The 12,650-nt window shown below is 59.3% G+C and overlaps 3 protein-coding genes across 3 annotated transcripts; 2 read left to right on the forward strand and 1 right to left on the reverse strand.

Moving 5' to 3' along the window:
- Nucleotides 1-901: 901 nt before the first annotated feature.
- PLICBS_005126 (uncharacterized protein) lies at nucleotides 902-3,138 on the forward strand (the record flags this gene model as incomplete). The annotated part of the gene is made up of 5 exons (XM_018325466.2): nucleotides 902-974; nucleotides 1,054-1,128; nucleotides 1,197-1,375; nucleotides 1,440-2,445; nucleotides 2,552-3,138. 5 exons carry the CDS (start codon nucleotides 902-904, stop codon nucleotides 3,136-3,138), a joined length of 1,920 nt encoding a protein of 639 aa, XP_018175218.1.
- A 191-nt stretch (nucleotides 3,139-3,329) lies between these two features.
- PLICBS_005127 (uncharacterized protein) lies at nucleotides 3,330-5,205 on the reverse strand (the record flags this gene model as incomplete). The annotated part of the gene is made up of 4 exons (XM_018325465.2): nucleotides 3,330-3,878; nucleotides 4,020-4,444; nucleotides 4,586-4,659; nucleotides 4,730-5,205. The coding sequence occupies 4 exons, from the start codon at nucleotides 5,203-5,205 to the stop codon at nucleotides 3,330-3,332; spliced, it is 1,524 nt and encodes a 507-aa protein (XP_018175217.2).
- A 2,082-nt stretch (nucleotides 5,206-7,287) lies between these two features.
- PLICBS_005128 (uncharacterized protein) lies at nucleotides 7,288-11,042 on the forward strand (the record flags this gene model as incomplete). The annotated part of the gene is made up of 6 exons (XM_065600655.1): nucleotides 7,288-7,339; nucleotides 7,434-7,955; nucleotides 8,011-8,413; nucleotides 8,458-8,873; nucleotides 9,862-10,148; nucleotides 10,233-11,042. 6 exons carry the CDS (start codon nucleotides 7,288-7,290, stop codon nucleotides 11,040-11,042), a joined length of 2,490 nt encoding a protein of 829 aa, XP_065456727.1.
- Between the last annotated feature and the right edge of the window lie 1,608 nt (nucleotides 11,043-12,650).

Here is a 12,650-nt window from a genome sequence, read left to right on the forward strand (position 1 = left end):
TAGATGGTGACTCGAGCGGTGAATCGGAGATGGATGGATGAATTGGCCGGCAGTCAGCAGATCCAGAACTGTCATTCCCTGCGGCCCGTGAATGCGGGGGCGGGGCCGTCACTCCACTGGCCTTGTGTGGGTAGATGCGATGCATGCATGGATCGTGCCTTTAGGTCCGTTAGGTACTTTGAGGCTCGTACGGGGCGTCGGCGCAACACCCGTGTGGCTCGATGCGTCTACCTATGGGTAGCAGTTGGCGGGTGCGTGTGCGCTGGCGGTGGGAGGTGTCAATGCCCCGGGCCGTGGGGTCGAGAACCAGTGTCCGTGACATAGGGGGCGTTCAGTGAGGCGCCTCGCTGTGGTCCTCAGCACGCGCAACCTCCCGAGTCCTACGTAGGTATCCATGGCAGGAGGCTGCCCGCCCGAGAGCCCGTTAAACGCCCCTCTGCAGGTGCCTTGGCTTTCGGCATCGGTAGATACTGAGGTGGAGGAATACCTGAGGTACCAGGCAATTGATGTTGTTCCCGATGCACGAGGTTGCATTTGTCACCGTGCTCGTGCCACAGACAGCCTTTAATCGATGCATTGATCCCGTTGTCCGCCCCTCTTCAATCTGCCTCGGCTCTCCAACCTTCACCCCGCAGATCTCCAGCGCCCGCCGCCCAACGACCAACAACCCCCCCCCCTTGCCAGCCAACCGTCCCGAGGCTCCAGACTTTCCATAACAGTCACCGCGTTGCACTTCCATCAGTGTACTCGGCGCAGGTTACTGCCGTTGAGGTCACCAGCAATGACATCCCACTCTTCCACTGGTATTGGATTGACCAGAACATAACGACACTGCACCACCACCGGCTCTCGTCCCTGGCAACCAACGTATATCGTCCGATCCTCTGCCTCGTCGCCCGCCATGGCACCTGCTATGACGCCTTTCGCGGCGGCGCAGCGGCCCATCCGCATCGCCAACTGCTCTGGCGCCGTCAGTTCGTCGCCTCAACCCCCTGCACATAAACATCTGTCTGTCAGGGATATGCGTCCAACTGACTGACTGCTCGCACGCAGCTGACCCCGGTGTACACATGTACAACCAGGCCGCGTACGGACCTGTCGATGTCATCACCGGTGACTACCTCGCGGGTGAGTGGCCGCCGTCCCCGTTGCTCATCATCAACGCTCGTCTCGGCTCACCACCACCGACGTCGCAGAGGCTACCCTCGCTAGCGATGCCCTCAAGATGCACGACGCCGCTGAGCCCGGCTGGGTGCCCACCGCCCTGGCCGGCATCCAAATGTCCCTCGACCTGGTCGCTGAGAAGCGTATCAAGGTCATTGTCAATGGCGGCTCCCTCAACCCCGCCGGCCTGGCGGACAAGGTCCGCGACATGGTATGTTCCATGACCCCTTCCATTGTGCTCGTACGCTGGCATGAACTCGCATTCACCGGCCCAGATCACCGACAAGGGCCTCGCCCTCCGCGTCGCTTATGTGGACGGCGATAATCTCATGCCCAAGATTGGCGCACTCCTTGGCGCGCAAAAGGATGGCAAGCCGTCGTCTGCGCTGCGGCATCTCGACGCGGACAACCCCCAGGTGACACTCGCCGACGACGCGCTCGCCTTCCTCTCCGACCCGGAGGGCATGCCCGTCGTCGCCGCCAACGCCTATCTGGGCTACCGTGCCGTCAAGTGCGCCCTGGATGAGGGCGCCGACATCGTCATCTGTGGCCGTGTCGCCGACGCCTCGCCCGTCATCGCCGCCGCCGCGTGGTGGTATGGCTGGGCGCCCGACCGTCTTGACGAGCTCGCCGGTGCGCTCATCGCAGGCCACCTCATCGAGTGCTCGACCTACGTCACGGGCGCCAACTTTGCTGGCGCGGACCGCCACCCCGTCGACGCCTTTGTCGATCTGGGCTTGCCAATCGCGGAGGTCGGCCCCGACGGCACATGCGTCGTCACAAAGCATGATCGCCTCGGCGGCTTCGTCACCGAGGACACTGTGCGCTGCCAGCTGCTGTATGAGCTGCAGGGAAACATATACCTCAACAGCGACGTCAAGGCCGACATTTCGGGTATTCGTGTCGAGGCTGAGCCGGGGTCATCGCGAAACCGCGTCCGTGTCTGGGGCGTCCGCGGCCATCCTCCGCCGCCGACGACCAAGCTTGCCGTCTTCTACCGCGCCGGCTGGCAGCTCGAGATTCTCATTAACGCGACGGGTCTCGCCACAAAGCACAAGTGGGATGTCCAGGAGGCCCAGGTGCGCCATCGGCTGGCCGAATGGGGTGCCCTCGATGCCCTCGACGTGCTCGACTTTCAGCGCGTCGGCACGTCCGCCGAGAACCCGAGCTCCCAGCTGTCGGCGACCACGTACATGCGCATCTTTGCCCAGGCGCGGGACAAGGCAGCGGTGAGCGCCGTGGCTGGCGCGTGGAACTTTTGCTTCATGGCTCACTTTCCGGGTACGTAGCCTCCTCATTGAGATGAGCCTTCAACCCCTGCCCGCGGCATCTTCATCGACATCGTTTCGCACACCAGAGACCTGACATACTGACCCTGTTTCCACAGGCATGCACTGCTCGCTCGACTTCCGCACAGTCCAACCCCGGCCGTTCCTGGGCTACTACCCGGCGGTGGTACCGCAGACGGAGCTCGACGAGGCCGTCACCCTGCTGCCCAGCCCGCGGGACAAGTCGCCGCCACGCCGGATCGCCATCCCCGCGCCGGCCGTCACCGAACCGCTCGCCCCGCGCGAGAGCTACGACGCGACGGACCCCGCGCCCCTGACGTCCTTTGGGCCCAAGACGATGCGGCCCCTCGGCGACGTGGTGCTCGGCCGCTCCGGCGACAAGGGCGGCAACGTGAACCTAGGCCTGTTTGTGCATACCCCCGAGCGCTGGGCCTGGCTGCGCAGCTTCATGACGCGCGACCGCCTGCGCGAGCTGATGCGCGAAGACTGGAAGCCGTGGTACCACGTCGAGCGCGTTGAGATGCCGGGCATATTCGCTGTGCACTTTGTCGTGTATGGCCCGCTGGGGCGGGGGGTGAGTAGCTCCAAGCTGCTCGACAGCTTGGGCAAGGGGTTTGCCGAGTATATACGCGCCGTGTGGGTGCCTGTGCCGTCGCGGTTCTTGCATGAGGCGTCGAAGCTGTGAGCGAGCAAGTAGCTGATTTGATGGTTGAGTCCAGCATTGCGGTGTGTTTGTACAAGACATGGGACGATGCGCAAAGAGGTGAGCATGGGAGAGTCTTGGCATGTGCCAATTCGAGAGCAAGGCGAGTAACACCACATGTTTCTACCATTTCATGCAAGAGGCTCGAAGCCACCTCATTCTTGCCATCAAATCTAATAGCGATATCTCCACCCCCTTTCTTCTTCCGAGCCCGGCCTCAATCCTTCCCTCTCGTCGAGCTTCCTGTTGAGCCTCACCGACCTCCACCTCACAGCGAAGCAGCAAACCACCACGAGCGCACACCCCATGATGACCAGCCCGCCACCCATGCGATAGTACGGCGCCTGCTTCTTGGGGTAAAAGTAGGGGCTGAACCAGTGGCTCGTCTGGCTGATGCTGTCTGCGATGGCGATGAGCGCGGCCTTTTTCGCGCGCGGCGCCGGCACCACGGTCGTCTCCCACGAGAGCTGCAGGTTGAGCCCGCTGTAGGTGCCGCTGATGAGCAGCACGAGGCCGAAGTAGCGCGCGCCGACGTTGAGCGTGCCCATCATCATGGAGGCGCCCGCGGCGGCGAACACGATGGGGATGGTGATGTGCCAGGTGGATTCCTGGCGGCGGCCGCAGGATAGGGCGACGAGACAGGCGAAGGCGTAGGCGATGGCGTAGGGGGGCGCTTGGATGAGGTACGTGATGAGTTTGCTGTAGCCGAATGTCTCGATGATCTGGTCCACCACGCAAGCGGTCGATCAGTAGCCATAAGAGTGCCAGGGGTGAGGCATCCGCCTGCCCCTCTTCGAGAGAGAGAGCGGGTAGAAACTAGAGGACAGAGAGCATAGAGGAGGTGAGAGGAGTTGAAAACGTACCGAGGGCAAAAAGTCCTTGAAGCTCTGAGCCGTGACGAGCGCAAAGTGCATGAGCGTAAACAGCCACGTATACGGGTCCTTGACGGCGGCCCAGACGCCCGTCCAGATGCCGCCCTGCTCCTCATCGATGCCGCCATTGGACACGAGGACGCGGTACTGCGCCATCTCGCGCTCCTGCTCGTTTAGAAACCGCGTGTTGGACGGCCACTCGGGCAGCGAAAAGTAGGAAGCCACGGCGACGAGCACCGACGCGACGCCCTCGATGACGAAGAACCACTGCCAGGAGCGCAGGCCCGCGACGTGGTTCATGTGCTCGAGGATGCCGGCCGCGAGGAAGGACGAGATGATGTTGGAGATTGTGTTGCCGGCGTGCCAGATGGCCATGCGCATGGGGGACTCTTCCTTGGTGTACCAGGAGGAGGTGACTTTGGCAGGCGTTAGTGAGACGGATTGCCTTTTCGAGAGGGCGAAAGAGAGTGTGTGTAAGTGGAAGAAAGAGAGTGTGTGTAAGTGGGAGAAAGAGAGTGTGTGTAACTGGGAGAAAGTGGTTGAGTTTCATGACTTACGCAAAGTGAGGGATGGAAAGAAGGGTGCTTCAGTCAGGCCGATGAAGAACCTCGCGACCGCAAAGCCGGCACCGCTGTCACTTCTGTAAGCGACCATCTCACCCTCTTTTGGGGTGGTTCACACTGGCACTCCTAATAACTGACCTCTTCATCGCGGGCATGCACACGGTGCCGATACTCCACAGCAGCATCACCGCCGGCATAAAGTACCTCGGATTCGACCTGGCCATGAGCATGTTCCCGGGGATCATGCCAATCACATAGCCCACGTAGAACATGGAGATGCCCACGCTCCAGACGGTGTCGCTCATGCCGAGGTCCTTTTGCAGGCCGGCGAGGCGCGCGTTGGACACGTTGATGCGGTCGAGGTAGTTCAAGAGGTACATGAACGAGACGCAGGGCAGCATGTGCCAGTCAATGCGCCGCAGCACGCGGTCGTTGAGCGCGGCCATTTCGTCGTCCGAGAGGTCCCGCAGCGTGGGGAAGCGGTCTTGGATGTCGCGCGGCGTCGTGTACCCCGGGGGAATGTAGTTTTCGATGCGCTGCGCTTCGGCCTTTTCGTCGGTAAGGTCTGCGCCGATGCCTGGGGAGGCCGGGGCGGTGGTGTTGGGCGGTGGCATGGCGATGGGTTCGTCGTGAGGCTGCTGGGTATGCTGTATAATGTTGGAGCGGGCGATGGGGAGTAGTCAATGCTCGATGAGGTGACGGATGCTTGTCCTGTCGATACCCTTTGAGTATATCGCCAGCAATGGCCTCACACACCGGGAAGCTTTCGTCGAGAGCCAGTTTCTATATAACCTCGCACGAGGACCCCTTCGATTCATCATGCAACACCAACGGTGCCTGCAACCAACGAACTAAACTCATCGTGCTGGTCACACAACGTGCATGCACAGCGCAGCCGTCGAGCACACTCTTCCCCCGCATGTTGGCCCGATTGACATCGTCGCGGTCCACCAATCCTTCTGAACGCTCACTCATCCTGGTCGAGCGCACGGATTGTTCACGGCCGGGATGAAGATGGCTGGGTGGGCTGGATGCGCTCCCGCGGGATGCGTGTGCGTCTCCGAACGTCGGAGTGTGGCCGAGAGGTGAGAGGCTTGAAAATGAGGAGCCGGCATTCTTCTGCGCTTCTGGAAGGGATGGAGGATGGATACAATTCAGTACTGCCCTGGGGACTCGACGTTGTTCGCACAGACAGCGCTGGACCGGTCTGGTGCCAAGGCGGCGACCAACGGACCGTGGCCGAGAGTTGGAGTGCTTCGATACACAACCTGCCGTCGTTGCATCTTGGCTAGCTTCCCGCGCACTGGTATCATTCATCAACCTAGTTTACCAAAATCCTGCACGGCGGTGGGCGGCTTCAAGTCTTGCAGTGCTGGTCTTGTCATGTTGGGCCACAGGTTCCATGTCAGCGCAACCATCTTCGGCTCCGACGAGCTGGAATGAGAGTACCCGACGACTCGAGCGCACGGTTCGATGATGAGATTCCACTGTATTCATGTTTATAATTCGTATGCCTCATGCGGTGACAATGTCTGGTGTCGGGTGACTGTGAAGCAAACATGGCACGGAGCGGCGCGAATCAGACAGCAAGAAGAGACTGCCGCCTTTGTTGCGCGATAGATGGGATGGTGTCCCCAAAACACGCCGTATGGTGCCTCGTGATGATACAGTGCAGTACGGTACAGCAATCTCGCGTTGAACATGTCCGCGCATCCTCACTGGTGCGTGACTGTGGCCATCCCAGGACTTACACGCATCTCCAACCGGGGCCCACAGAGGAGGGGGGAAGGGGGTCTGCATGCCAAGCGGCCAACCGTATGGCAGTAGCGTGACTCTGTGGGCACGTCCTTCCCGCGGGAAGACGGACTTGACAGTGAGTAACCATCAGCATCTGCCAACTCCCGCGGCATCGTTCTCCCAAACCCTTCCCGCTGCATCGTTTGGGCGAGACAGTTCGACACGATTGAAACTTCTCTTGTCTACATGGGTCTTTGACGAACATCATGCCTGCTCCGCACAGGCCGTCCAGCCGTTCTCCACGTCCGCATTTCCAGCGCCGAGCAGTGGAGGCCTGCTCCTTCTGTCGCCGCCGCAAGGTACTGTTTAGCACCCTCGCACAACACCCAACATGGAGGCCCGCTGTGCCACGCAGCTCATCCTCCAATGCTTCAAGCGAATCCTTCTATCAATTGGCAGTCTGACAGTGCGAGTAGATCAAATGCAACAACGAGCGTCCTGTCTGCGCAAATTGCACCACCTATGGCCAGCAGTGCATATACGAGCCCATCTCCGACACGGCAAAGGTCGCCGGCAGGGAGCGGCACCTCCGTACCAAGAGCAGGTTGAGGCAGGGTAGCGCATCCCACAAGGCATTGCAGGCCGCTCGATCGGCCAGTCCATCCGTACCACAGGATGAGCACCGGGTTCGTCATGCAGCCATCAGCCGGGACGGCAGTAGTGAAGATGATGCGCCGCGTGCGCGACAGGTTTGCAATCCGGCAGTTACTGCCGGTGCAGCCAAGGCGTTGAAGCCTGCATCGCAGGAGCAATCGCAGGGACCGACCGCTGAAGAGGTTCGGGTCGCCAGGATTCTCGTCTCGGCGAACGGCGTCTCTAGCTATCACGGTCGCACGAGCACTCTCTTCGAGGACAGCAACCCACCGGACCGCCCTGCAGGCAGTGACTGCCGGCCCCGGATGTCTGACGAATGGGTGGAGCGTGGTCTTGTCGCCGAGGCGGTCCGTCAGTGTAAGCCGAGAGTTCCTGTCTTGCGTGCATCTTGCTCCAATGCCACCGATGACACGCCTTGTCCGATCAGCATCGTGACTGAGAGCGTCTACAGGCCAAATGGAAGAGCTAAAGTATCGCGAGGGAAAGCTCGACTTCGACGGTGTTGAGCCCGAGCTGGGGATGCATCTTCTGTCGCTGCACTGGAACCGCCAGCACCATTCCTTTCTGCTGACCCACCGTCCGGCCTTTATGCGTGACATGGCGTGCAACGGGCCATACTTTTCCAAGCTCCTTCTCAATGCAATCTACTTTGGGGCCAGTAAATTCTCTCCCCGCCTAGAGGTGCGTCGCGACGCGGACGACGTGCGCACGGCGGGTTGGCGCTTCCGCGAGCGCGTGAGGGAGCTGCTGGGCGGCTCGCTGGACCGGAGCGATGTCACGACCATTCAGGCCCTGCTCGTAATGACGAACTCGCTGTTTGCGCTCGGCGACGAGCGTAGTGCTGCCTGGCTGTATTCGGGGCTGGCTTTCCGAATGCTTATCGATCTGGGGATGCACGTGGACCTGTCCACGACGGGTCGCTTCTCCGACGAGGATCTCGAGATTCGCCGGCGAGTATTCTGGGGCGCATTTGGTGAGCATGTTTGAGGTCTGTATGTGGTGAAAGCAGGTGCTCACACTGCATCTAGTGGTGGACAAGGTTCAAAGCCTCTATCAGGGTCGTCCCGTCAGCCTCAAGGAAAACGACGCGCTCGTGCCCATCAAGTTCCTCGACAGTTATGAGGAGCTCGAGCACTGGCAGCCCTTTGCGTATTCTACCGCTGCGACCGATTATCCCGGCTCGCCCGCGTACAGTATATCGACCTTCACGTTTCTCTGCAAGCTATCACTAGTCATGAGTGACATTCTGAGTTGCATTTACACCGAGCGCAGTTCCTCACAAACTCCGACAGAACTGTCAACCATGCTTGGTAGGCTCCAGCGTAGACTCTGCGCTTGGAAGAGCTCTCTACCTGTTCACCTGCAGTTTGACCCGAGTAGGCCACCGTCGGACGCAAAGGCCTTTCCGCCGCCGCACGTATTCAGCTTGCAGTAAGTCAAAAGCTTCGTCGATTGTGCCACCGCTGACAGGGCAGTGCCATGTACCATGTACTCGTTATCCTGCTGCACCGCCCTTTTGTGGCCGACGGCCATCTGTACAGCACTTCTCGATCTATATCGGTCGAGTCCTTCATGAAGTGCGCTTCGGCAGCCTCCAGCATCGTACTGCTCTTGCGCGCGTACCACTTCGCATTTTCTGTCCAGCCAGCGCCGTATCTCATCTCATATGCCACCTACGTCGCGGCGACGATACATTCCCGCATTGCCGCCAAGCGCGGCCACGAGTCGACAGCGTACAGCAATCTGGCGACATGCCTAGCCGTATTTCAGATCAACCAGAAGACGAACCCGGCAGTGAGAAAAGCCACGCTGATTGTGCAAAGCCTTATGAAAAAGCTTGGAGTTGTCATTGCCACTATTCCCGGCGACGCACTCGAGATGGATCAGGCCGGTAGCGCGAGTCGTCAGGCGGTAGACTCAGACGACGAATGCGAAAGTCGACCCGAGGTACCTCCAGGCTCTGAGATGGAAAGCAATGTTGAACAGCAAAATGCCGTAGAGTCTGCTGTACCTGTGGCGCGCAACGGAGTGGCGAGCTCGCCGGCGTCTGAGTGGGTTGACGTCGATGGGATCATACAAAGCTTCCTCCAGGAGAGCGATGCTCATGGAACCCGTTATGCAACGACAGAGGCCAACCAGTTGCCCATGGCCCCGTGGTTGGCGCAGCAGCCGGCTTCGGCGGGAGTTGAAGAGCCGGACCTCGGGCCATCTCCGAGTCAGTACGAGCCACATACTGGTCTGCCTCCGACCTCCCTGCCTGTTCCAGATACCGGATACAACAGCATCACTAGCTATCCATGGCAGCAGAGCTGGCGGCCCCCAAACAACGAACCCGGTTTGCTGGAAGACCCAATTTTCGGGTTTAACAGTGCGTCATTGGGAAACATGGCCTTCACGGGGTGGTGAGGTGGGTGGCCCTTTCCCGCGGGAAGGCATCGAGGCCTTCCCGTGGAAGCATTCGCCACACTCGTGTCAACAATAGAGGGCGCATCATTGCCAAGCCGTATCATGTACGGTGTATACACTGCATCAGGCATGATACCAAAGTTCATGTACTTTCTGATGGGCGGCTCTGGATGCGGGCAAAAGGGCGTCCGTCGGAGCATGTGCTCACATTTGCTTCGAGTCCCGACAGGAGCAGACTGAGAGCAACAAAGTCTTCAACTCAATGCCATTAGCATCTCTGGCAAGCCGGTCAGGTCAAATATTGAAGAACGCTTGCAGATTCCACCGGAGACTCTCAACGTGTCACGGCACTGAGCAGCAGCTTACCCGCGGCTGGTCCCAACCATCCGACATGGCGATTCTCGGTCTTGCGCACCCGCGACGGACGTGCCGGACACTGCCATCTGTGCTAATGAGAGCAGGAACATCAAAAGGACTCTTCATACATCGAAAGGATCTTCCGGACCAGCAGAGTGATTGGGCGCCGCATCTCATTTCTGCGCTCGGATCTCAAGGCGCCGACCCGCGGCAAATCGACGGCATCGGTGGCGGCACGTCGACAACGTCCAAAGTGGCGGTCATCTCCCCTTCGAACCGCCCGGGAATCGACGTCGACTTTACGTTTGTTCAGGTTGAGGTGGGAAAAGAGTCTGTTGACTTTACCGGCAACTGCGGCAACATTGTTTCTGGCGTCGGACCCTTTGCGGTTCAAGAGGGACTGGTGAGGCCGGTAGCCGGGAAAGACGAGGTATAACGTCGGCGTTTGAAGACTGTCCATACAGCAATAGTGGCTAATAAGACGTAGGTTGACGTCAGAATCTTCAACACCAATACTTGCCGGAAGGTCATTGAAACGCTGGCCGTCGACGAGAACGGGTCCTTCCTGGAGGACGGCGACTTTGCCATTCCGGGGGTGAATTCCACTGGAAGTGAGGTCAAGGTAGCCTTCATCGACCCGGCAGGGAGCGTCACGGGCAGACTGTTTCCTTCAGGACGAAAGCAGGAAACGTTGACTGTGAGTGCTCCGCCTGCGCTCGGCGAGTTTGGTCGCTTCGAGGTCCGCGTGACACTCGTGGACGCCGCCAACCCATTTGTGTTGGTCGACGCGGCGTCTATTTCGGGCCCGCTATCATCTTGTTCCTGGCCAGATCACAAGGACATGTTGGTGGAAGCGATCCGGCGCGAGGGTGCTGTGGCCATGGGCTTAGCTGCCACTGTCGAAGCCGCGGCCAAGACAAAGGGCACGCCCAAGATCGCGCTCATCTACCCCAAGGCCTCGGGCGGCAAGACCGCATCGGACGTTTGGGTACAAGCCTATTCCATGGGCAGGCCGCACCCGAGTTTGCAATTGACGGGCGCCGTCTGTATAGCCGCAGCGCTCAACGTTCCGGGCACGGTGGCTGCCGAGCTGTCGACGCGAAACCCTGCGCCTGAACTAAAGGCCGATGATCTTGTCGCTGGGGGTGAAGGCTACGGGACTGAAGCTGTGATTGCACATGGCAGGGGACAGGTCACTGTGGGTGTCGTGGTGGGGAGGGACGGCGACATTGAGAGCTGCGAGGTATCGCGTACGGCCAGGAGGTTGATGGAGGGTGTTGTACGGTACTACATTTGACAACAATGATGGGGATGCTAGCGGTTTCTTGCACGGAATAGACCAAGATTAGAGTAGAGTGGTGTCTTGATGCTGCAAGACGCGTCGTTTCATTGGGCTCGCTACTCCTGGGTTATGTTGTCTCACTGTTCCTGGAACCGCGAACGGGCGCACTCCCCGTCTCTCATATAAGCGCCGCTTCTCGTGCCGCTTCTCGTGCCGCTTCTCGTGCCGCTTCTCGTGCCGCTTCTCATGCCGGTTATGCCTAATGCGTATATCGGGCCACGGGGTTGGGACATCAGTCAGGCCGCAGTCATTCTCTGGCAAGCGCCTTGTACATGAAGACTCCGACATACACAACAAGATTTTCCCATAACCTGAAGAGCCGACGGCAAGTCGAAGCGGCGCGTCGATTACACCCCGCTCATTTGGTACAACCACAATCGGCTTTCACCCCGCCCGTCACTTCTGGGAAGGACAAGCAGCACCGCGTGCTCAGCACACTCGGCACCCTGGCCATGACTGGATCTTCTCAACGCGGCCGACCCTGCTTCAACCGCGGCTGCCGACTTCCATACTGCCGCCTGGTTCTGCATAGACGACATGACCTCGATCTTTAAGGTCGGTATAATGTACGGCTTGCTCATGGGGACCACTGCCATTTAGGCTACTTGGGGCAATACCCGCACCCCCGAGTCGGGCAATGACATGGCAGGCAGTTCGACATGCGGGGTAGAAACCAGGCTGGATGCCGCTGGCTCCAAGGATCCCTTGCTGTGGTCGCTGCGAACCCCGCTTGCCACGCGGCTCGGGCTGGAGCCGTTGGCCACTCCATGTAAGTACTGACCAAGCCAGGTCCTTTCGTTGGCATGCCGCCCGGCACAGCATATGCGTCGGGCAATATAGCCAAGATGCTCCCTTCAAGCCAACTGGCAATATCGCCATTACTAACCCGTGCGAGGTGAGTTGCATCAGACACACGAAGCACGTGGCCACTCCGTGCCCAGACGAATGAGACGCTGTAAACAATGTACATACGAAGTGCATGTAACAGGCTGCACGTGGGCAATCGACATCCCACGCGGCCCCTCAGAGTGCGCTCTCGCGGTACATCGTTCAGAATGGGTATGATGCTCATTCCCTCCAGATATTCCACTAGGACGGATGGAGCCTCGCCATCGGTTGGGATATGCATGGTCCGGAGCATTGCAGATGGAGTTGCGGCTACGATCAATGCGAGGGCCGCGGGCAAGAGAGTGCAGAACCGATATCTGCTCATTTTGCTTTCAGCGCAGACAATTTCGGCAGTGGCAAGCAATGTACGCCGATTGTACTTCTAAGTTACTCTGAATACAATGCCACCGCTGACTACCATGAGAACTATCTCTATCGACAATTGGGATGTGAGCACCAGGTTCACGTTGCACGAGTGCCTCTACCGTACTACCAGCCTGCGACTTCAGGACACGTAGTGTAACGTTCGTCAATGCAGTGCGAGCGCGGGTGCAGTCTCACTGATCGTGGAAAGAAAAAAGACGTTGACGCAGACGTTGATGGCCTTAAGTAATCTCAGTACTGGTACATCATCATAGCTTCACAGAGGCTCCATGGGCACATGCAATGGCATGC

The sequence above is a fragment of the Purpureocillium lilacinum genome, assembly GCF_023168085.1.
Source record: "Purpureocillium lilacinum CBS 284.36 DNA, scaffold_3, whole genome shotgun sequence".
Classification (NCBI taxonomy): Eukaryota; Fungi; Ascomycota; class Sordariomycetes; order Hypocreales; family Ophiocordycipitaceae; genus Purpureocillium; species Purpureocillium lilacinum.